General features: G+C 37.3%; 1 protein-coding gene across 2 annotated transcripts in view; it reads right to left on the reverse strand.

Moving 5' to 3' along the window:
* Positions 1-1,719: 1,719 nt before the first annotated feature.
* LOC106949858 (synaptosomal-associated protein 25-A-like) overlaps positions 1,720-9,030 on the reverse strand; it is a 37,017-nt gene continuing 29,706 nt past the window's right edge. The window contains exons 5-8 of one of the 2 annotated variants that reach the window (XM_015036397.1): positions 8,558-8,675; positions 4,746-4,865; positions 3,665-3,809; positions 1,720-3,027 (exon numbers count right to left, since the gene is read on the reverse strand). In XM_015036397.1, the coding sequence (XP_014891883.1) occupies positions 2,959-3,027; positions 3,665-3,809; positions 4,746-4,865; positions 8,558-8,675 (452 nt within the window). In that variant the 3' untranslated portion in view covers positions 1,720-2,958. Of the gene's footprint in view, positions 3,028-3,664; positions 3,810-4,745; positions 4,866-8,557; positions 8,676-8,910; positions 9,029-9,030 lie in introns of both variants that reach the window. The other variant, XM_015036398.1, reaches the window with a different exon arrangement.

Here is a 9,030-nt window from a genome sequence, read left to right on the forward strand (position 1 = left end):
GACCGCTCCAAGATGGCCGCCGTATTTCCTGCGCCCGAGCAGCCAATGCGGGGTCTACTCTTATATTATGCCTATGACACTTACAATAGGTTAAATACTGAGTGAGGAGATATCATCATCATTATTATTATAGTAAGCATTTTGTCTCCTCTCTTCTTTTTAATGTCTAGCAAGATTATATTTCAAACTACTAAATAATTGTAATAAATATAGATTAATCAAACAGAGATACATTTCAAGCATTTATATTTGGTCTTGTGATTATGGTTTCTCTAATTTTTTTTTAATGACGTAAGTAGGTTGGTATATTGATTGGGTTCAAAGACTTTTGTTTTAATGGCACATGCTAATTAAAAATGTAATTGATATGCTCACCACCAAACATCTTTGGAACCTTTCATTTCTCCCTCACATTGCCTATGAACTCATCCTGTACACCGTTCTGTTACAATACTTGCAGAAATCATTCGGTTTATTTATTTGTTGATATTGTCTATTTAACAAGCTATTTTAAGTGTTTGGGGCGTTTTGCCCTAAAAAAAACAAAAGAGCCAAATCTATGGTCTAAATCAAAATTGCATCTACATAAACTTCCACTAGGGGGAGACTTTGCATTAGAAGTGCACAAATAAGTGTTTTGTTTTGTTTTTTTCCCCACAATGTCTTGCGTTTCCAGGTCTAACTGCAAAACCCTAACTCTGCAATCATTTACATTAAGAGTGAGTAAGAATAAAGAAAAAACACCGATTAAATTATTAAGCATTAATATATTGTCTTTCAGTAAACTAAAAATTGTTATATCTTATCGGGATAAAGTGAAAGGCAATCTTCCACCATTTTGTATTTACATGTATTGGCAAGCTTGCAATGGACTGGTATTACATGTAACTAAGTTATAGACCATCAGCCCCTTGTGTGGGAGAGAGTGTTTCAGTTCTTAGTGACGTGGTGTACTCTAATCCTCCCTAAGCCCAGAGCAGCACTGTGGATGTCCATTAGTTTAATGTGCTGCTACTCATCTTTCCTTCTTTGTCTCTTTGTTAACCTTACTTCTGTTTTTTTTTTCTTTTGCGTCTGAATTTGACATAAATCTTATTTCTCATCTTCCTGTGGAGAGCGAGTAGAATACATATTAAAAAGCAGGTAAAATAAGTATCAAACATGTCAACGTTTTTCTCATTTGAAGTTTTTCTAATGAGGCCATTTATGTAAATTTTATACCACAAACGGCGACAGCAACCAAGTCGTCCACACTCAAAAGGATAAAAACAAATTAGTCTATAGTTGTCAATTTGAATAAGTGTTGAACTCATTAAAAGTTGTGCAAAAAGGCACAGACTGCTAAGAAATTAGAGAAAATCTGTCAGTAGTTAGAAAGCATTCCTGCTGCTATATGCATATCAGTAACACATGCTTTCATATTACCTGATGGTCTATAAAAAGTTGTCATTACAAAAGTATTGCACAGATTGGTGCCATTTGTACATTTTCTGAACCATGTCATATTCTGATACCTCTGAATTTAAGTTTCTGAAATAATTTCATTTTGATGATATTTTAATATAAGCTAGCAAATCTTCACAAGTTAATTAGGATGCTGCCAAGCGATGAATCTGAATAAGATCCATTGATTCCATTCCCTTTATGTTGGGTTTTACATTGCTACCTTGCAGCTCTTTTGCTCAGATACAATGCAACAAAATAGACAGAAAAACTGGATTTGGTCCTACAGTTTAGATGGTTTTATTGGCATTTAACAAGGTACATATTATTTTACAGTGATGATCACAATCCGGAAAGGTAAGGAGACACAAAACTGAGTGGCACTATTGCAAACCGATATAAGCTCCTTCTTTGTTTATCCTGCAGGATGCAGCATACCGTTGCCAAGTTAGGATGTTTTCCTGGATAAATGAATTATTTCATGCTTTGAGAAGCGGATAACATGCATAATGCACTTGATGCTCTATTGCTTTGGTTGTGGAATGGGTCTTTAGTTTATGCAAAGATGTTGCTGACACTTTTTAAAATGTGCTGTATACTTGGACTTGCTGCTGTTGGTCTTTGTTACAACCTAATATTTGCTCCCCAATAATGCTGTGCAGACCACAAATAAGTGCAATTGTTACTTGTCTCATTTCAAAATGAGCCTTCTGATAGAAATATGTATTTTAATAGACTTTAATGCATTAATAGATAATTAAACTTTGCTTTTTTGTAGTAAGATTAGGTCCCTGAGGAAAATGTTTGCAGTGTAACATCTGTGGCATTAAATCGTTATAACACTCTTCCAATAATAAGATTGGTAATTCACTGGCATACAGATCAGAGACAGTCACATTTCAGGCAAAATTCATGTTCTATTATGTAACTATTAAGTTTTGAGCAGATTCACATCTAGATATATTTATACAGTGCTCAGTGTTTACTGTTTATACAGCCGTAGCATATAGCATAATATATCCTATCTGATTAATACGCAATGCATCTGAGGCAGACAATACTAGAATACCGAGACTGGGAAAGGATAATGTGGACATAAGGTTTACAGACAGTTTATTTTACACAAAGACTTTAAAAAAAAGAAAAGAATGAAGAGAGAAGATGATGAGAGATCAGGGGCACAGAAGCCAGTAAAGATGGACTATGTACAGCATGGATAAGACTGGAGTGGATGATGCCTAACTGAACTATTTATTAGCAAAATCCAAAAAAGTGACGTCACAGAGCAACATTGACAACAAGGTTAGGGACTGGATGGAGTGTCAGGTAGGTGTAGGGGTGAGAGCAGGGGAGGGAAGCAATGTATGATATGTGCATGTGTGCAAACTTCTACCAGTATCACAATAAAAGCATGACTGTGCAGCGCCTGCTGTCGGCATTTGGTGTTGGGGGCAGGGCCGGGTTTGGTTGGTGTCACTGGGGTTTAGCAGGGATGAGAGCACTTTAAGCTGCCGTTTAGCCACTGCCCAGCATCTTTGTAGCACGCTGGTTGGCCTCATCAATCCTGGTCTTGTTGGAATCAGCCTGAAAGAGAAAAGCAGCAGCTTGTACAGATGCCAGGTTGTTTAGGTAAGACAGAAGTATATACAGAGGTATGTGGAAGGGTTATTTCAGTGAAGGTATTATAAATCGGAATGTAAATAGATCAGATATTCACAGGGCAGCATGTAAATCAGATTTGGTCCATTAGTGTGTTAGAGTCAGAGTAAATCTGCTTGAAATCAGTACATAACCTTATGTTCAGCCTGTAATCCATCATAAACATAATTTTAATCTATGTATTAGCTAAATTGTACCTTGTAGAATTAATTATTTTCTTTATTTTACTGATATTTGTTGGTGTAAGAGTAATTTTTAATGCTTTCACCTGTGACAGTGATACATATTTGTTGAAAAAAATTCTATTTTGTCAGCTCATTTTCTAAGAATAGCAATGTTCTTTTCTTTTGTAATACATTTACATAGAAACTGATTTGTTTCAATCAGTTAATTTATAAAATATTAAAAAAATAAAATAAAACAGTAACAGGTTAAAATGTATCTGATTATTTCAAGTAACCAGATGCCTGATTATTTGAAATAATCAGGTATCATGTGAGGATGTGTCCCTGGGTATAGGGACACATCCTCTATATAGTACTGATATGAATGAATGCAGTACCTTCTCCATGATCCTTTCAATCTGGCGGTTCTGCGTGTCGATCTCCTGGCCCATGTCTAAGGCCATGTGACGCAGGTTGCCAATGATCCCGCCCACCTGTTCCAGGTTTTCATCCATCTCATTCTCCCGGGCGTCGTCTGTTACCCTGCAGAATACAAATTATTGTGGCTTACTGTTTTTGGACCTAAAACACGAGATACAAGCTGCTAAAAATGTTTTTAAATTTGTTGAAATTTAAAGGAGCAGTATTATGCATTTTTCAGGTTCTCACTGCCATTTTATGGCATTTATGATAATTGAAGGTAACAATATTACCTTCAGTTGTTATAAAAATGCCGCATTGAATATGATTTCAAAGAAAATTGGCTTCATAATTTGATGCCTTGAAATTGGCCTCTGTTTCTTTAAGAAAATTCAGCTCTTTCTCTGTTTTATCACATCGGTTCTCTATTAACCCTTTAATAACATTTTTACCAGCGTTTCACTGAAAAGCAGCTTGAATAATGAATTCAGCAGATGCGCAGTTCCATCAGGTGTTTCCTAATTGCTGCTGCTGATAGTCTGAAGGAGCTCAGTGGGGAAGTCGCAGGGACTTCCCCACTGAGCGAGTCTGTGGAACAAAGACTTGTTTTGGAGACTTCAGCTCCGCGGAGGAGCCTCAAAGGCAGCGCTCAGTCCCCCAAACATTTTGCACAGCTGCATGGTTGCCAAGGGAAATTTAATGATTTCTCAAACATGTACTAAAGAATCAAAGCAACACTCCAGGTATGTTTTTGATGAGAGAATAACATTATGATATAAGGCTCAAAAAAGTCGATTTTACATAATACTGCCTCTTTAAGGTTTTGCAGTGCGTCCTGCAACTTTCTTTTGATGTACTTACAAAAATACAGGATACCTGATATATTCTGAAGAAGAAAGAGTAACTCCAAGAGACAAAATTATTAACCAGCATGAAAAAGCAAATTCATGTATGTTAAGTATCTACATTCATAAATAAACAGCAACACATGTTCAAATCTGTATATCTTGAGTATTAATGAATCTGGAAACAACACACATTTACAGAATGTACGTATACCTGCGGATGAAGCCCCCACTGATGGCCATCTGTTCGCGTTCATCTACAACTCGAGCCCCTGGCTGGCTGTTCACCACTCCGTCCTGGTTTGCTCCCCAGGCCTGGCCCCCGCCCTTAATCCTACCACAGACACATTTCAGTCAGGGCCACTGGAGGCATCAAAAAGCTATAAATGTTGACAAACTTTGTGTGGTAAGCGTCTGTATGTTAACTGGTTAGTAAAAGTGATTGTGCACATCTTTGTAGGTCTACATGTGTTGTTCGTTCACTGAAGTGTGAAATGTTAATGTGCATGCATGTTTTCCTCTATCAAAACATATATGTGCATATATGTTTAGAATGTAAAATGGCATGAAGCTAATCATTCTAACAGAAGCAGCATGACAAGCACATGATACACAGCCGTTACATGCATTTGCAGTATGTTGGTGAATAATTGATCCAACATGCAGATCAATTGAACGTAAAAAGCTGAAGTGCTGCTTACATTCAGAAAGAATTTCAAACACAAAAAAACAATTAGCACAGAGAAGATGACAACACACACACACACACACACACATGAAGACCTGTAGAGTGGACATGCAGAGACTTGGTACACAGTGGGAAGAGGATCAGACACATGCTGTAGCTATCAAAGAAAGCTGAGCTGTTAGGTCCATGTGGCAAAAATCCCCACAAAAAGAAAGAAAAATTACATAACATTATCATTCTGATTGGAAGACCAGCAGTGATTAGCCCTTCATTTCATTTGGATGGATGGAGCTATATGATGATGTATCACATGCAGTCAAATAAGCAAGTTCAGTTCTTCTTGCTCGTTTCATTAATTAAACACCTGTTAGATGCAGGTCTTTGCTGACAGGAACACTTTCATCAGTTTGTCGACATTGGTAAGTATATTTATCTCGATTTATATGTGATGACACAAATTTTCATATACTCATTAAGTAGAGTAAAAGTATTGCACATTGAAGTAGAATTAATAATGCAAATGAGCGAAATCTGGAATAATTTTGATCATTTCCAAATTATTCCAGATCACCAGACAACGCCAAAGTGCACAGATTGTGTGAAATATGGATCAACAAGTATTAGTGGTACACATACACCACTGTGGTTTTAAGCAAATTTGTGGTTTAATCTCCTCTTGGAGGGTGTCAGTAAGTGGCTGCCGAATAATCAGTAGTCAGGAGCCTTCTCCATTATTGTGAAGGCCATAACAACTACATTTGCTTTTTGGTTTTTTTTGTTGTTTTTTTTATCAACTGTAACCTATAATTACCAACATGTTGCCTTGTTTGTAATAAATCATTATAAAATTTCACCTTTTGAATTCAATTACTGGAAAAGAAAAATCTTTTCACTGGTATTCTGAATTATCAAGCAGTCTTTGTTAGTGTTGGTATATCACACCTATCAGGTGATGCAGTTAGACTGTTAACAAGAAACGTCTCATGCTGTTTAACCCAATGCTTTCAATTCAGATGTTTTAAATGAAACATGAGAGTCTATAACCACAGGGTTACATAGCAAGTGGGCAATGGAAGAAAGGGACCAAAGAGCTATAGAATATACAAGATCTTAAACCAAAACAGTAACATATGAAAGCTGAATCAAAATACATGAATCCTGAAAACAAATCAAAAATTATGTGCCAGCTGGTGACAAAAACTACAACTCCTTTATTCTGATCCCTATTGTGCTAATTGGGAAGATCGGTTATTGACTGCCAGGATCCAGTCCAGTACCAGTTTTGGAGAAAAGGATGATCTGTTGTCAAAATATCAACTGTGGGATTAAATACCAAAAATTTAAATTAAAAACATTTTGTTTATACACGTCAGAAAACAACAAGAAAAGAAACACATTGAACCATTAGTCCGGTGCACTGGAGAATGTGTTTTTTTGTACTGTCAAAGCACCAAACAATACATTTAATTTCTAAGTTTGCATTTCAATTACGTCCAAGATCTCACGGTAGTACCACATAGCTCAAAAGGAAATAACTTGCTGAAAACTATCCATAGCAAGTAGTGACTAATTATATGTAACGTTTCTGAAATAGTAGGTATAAGACATTACAAGAAGAAACTAGAGAAATCTGGTCAAATGGAGACACCCAATAAAAAAATGATTAAAGAAAACTCATCAAACATTGCCAAAAGCTGCTAGGTTTCTCTTATTTCCTTCCTTTTTTGTAAGTCACTTGTGTTTTCTATAGCTCTGAGACAGAACATTAAATAGAGTACATGCATTGGTACACAGGTGCAAAATGCACAGACATGACTCAATGGCCATAGTTTGGCTGTTGTGGGCCAGATGTAAGGGACTCATTTGAGCTTTCAAACTACAGCTTTAACTTGATTTTGAGTTCAGATAACATGTTAACTCTTGTGTATTATTAAAATGTAAGAAAGTCTTGAGGAAGGAGGCTGAGGCGTCATGGTACTCAAAGTTTGTAATCTTGAATCAATGTTAGAGTAAGTTTACTTAAATTTAACAGATCACCTTAGGTTAAAGGTTCCGTGTGTACAATGTAATGTTACCTTGTTTGTCCAAATTGGACACTTAAATAAAGTGAGTCCCGATTCATTCATCATTGAATAATTTTATATCGTCTTTAAACAGAGTGATTTATTTCAATTGACTTATTAGGATTTTGTCATCATGACTCTGGCCCTTCAACATGGTCAATAAAACAGTTTTTGATCATTTTCACGGTGCATACACTGCCAAAGTCCTGCAGGAGAACAGCATCTCCATAAATCTGATCAAAAGTGAGAGCATGAAGCAATGTAATATCTTCTGCTCAACAGTTATACTGATTTTAGACTTGAGAAAATACAGTGCTTCAAAAAACTTGTCTTATCCAGCAGCCATTGTACAATGCATACAGCAGTAAAACCAGGCTGTAGTTGCTAGGTAATGGCGCTCTAATTGTCAAGTCTATTGTGGCTTAACAAGTGGAAGGTTTTTGAAACTGCTCATTTTCCAGACACCAAAAAACATGAATTTACTGCCAAAAATGACTGGGCTGTTTTTAGAAGCAGCTTTTGAACCCCTAATGGAAGAACAAACACATGTAAAAATGTGAATTTTGCATCATAGGTCCCCTTTTAAAAAAAAACTATTGTGAGACTATAACACTAATCCTCATAATTACATGACTTTATGTTAAAAATTGTAATGAACAGTTCACATGAAATTTCTGGCATCACAAATTTCAATACGCTTCACACTGGAGCTTTAACCACGATCATTTAAAAACATAAATTAGATTAGCGAGCTTTTGATTTTTAAATGGACACCAGAATTATTATATTCAACGGATTTAGTTGAATTGTTGCTTGGTTAAGCAAACACATGATGACGAGGCATCATGCTACTGGGTAGGTGTAGGAGTGAAGGATGGACTTAAAAGCTCGGTTGATGCCGCGGTCGAGATCCTCGTTGATGCTGATACCTGCTGGAAGGGAATCTTTCATCCATTGTGGAATGAAGGGCTTTTGATGGCAACCGTCACGGAGACTGGAGGGCAAATACAGCACCAAAAGAACCCTTATGCACATGCAAGTAGTACATGCTGTATGCATGCAATAATCATTTGGTGATATTAGTTTTAACTCAGACATGCACACGTGCTTGTGCATGCGGTGCTTGTGCCTGTTCAAACAGTGTGTCGTTGTGGCTTCAGGCCTGATTGCTCACAACACAGATTACCATGCTCTACACACCAGAAGCAGGCAGATGGACAGAAAGGCAGGTAGGCACTGAAACACATGCATTCGGGCGACACAGGCAGCACCTACTTGTTACAGGGACATGAACATAGACCACAGAACTGTCCTAGATTGTTCAAATTCTTTTCTGCATCCATCATGTCCTTATTGATTTGGTCCATCCCCTCCTCGATGCGCTCCAGTTGTTCTGATTAGCAACACATTGTCATTTATCCCATCACAAGAACGAAAGCACGTAAGAAGAGAAGAGAGGTGGAAAAAAACGGAAAAGGGAAGTAGAAGGGGGGGGGGGGGGGGGACAAAGGGGAAAGAACAAAAAAAAAGACATAGACTGTGACAAGAGAGACATCAGACATCACCATCACCACCACCACCACCAGCACTGGACAGGCAAGAGCTCGAGGCTCCTGGCCGGTACCTACTTTTTAACACATGGGCATATCAGACCACAGCACTGTCCTATATCTTTTAAATCTTTCTCGGCCTCCTTCAGGTCTGCGTTCACCTTGTTCATGCCCTCCTCCACACGATCAAGTTGTTCT

The sequence above is a fragment of the Poecilia latipinna genome, unplaced genomic scaffold, assembly GCF_001443285.1.
Source record: "Poecilia latipinna isolate Pla-1442-1.1 unplaced genomic scaffold, P_latipinna-1.0 Scaffold367, whole genome shotgun sequence".
Lineage (NCBI taxonomy): Eukaryota > Metazoa > Chordata > Actinopteri > Cyprinodontiformes > Poeciliidae > Poecilia > Poecilia latipinna.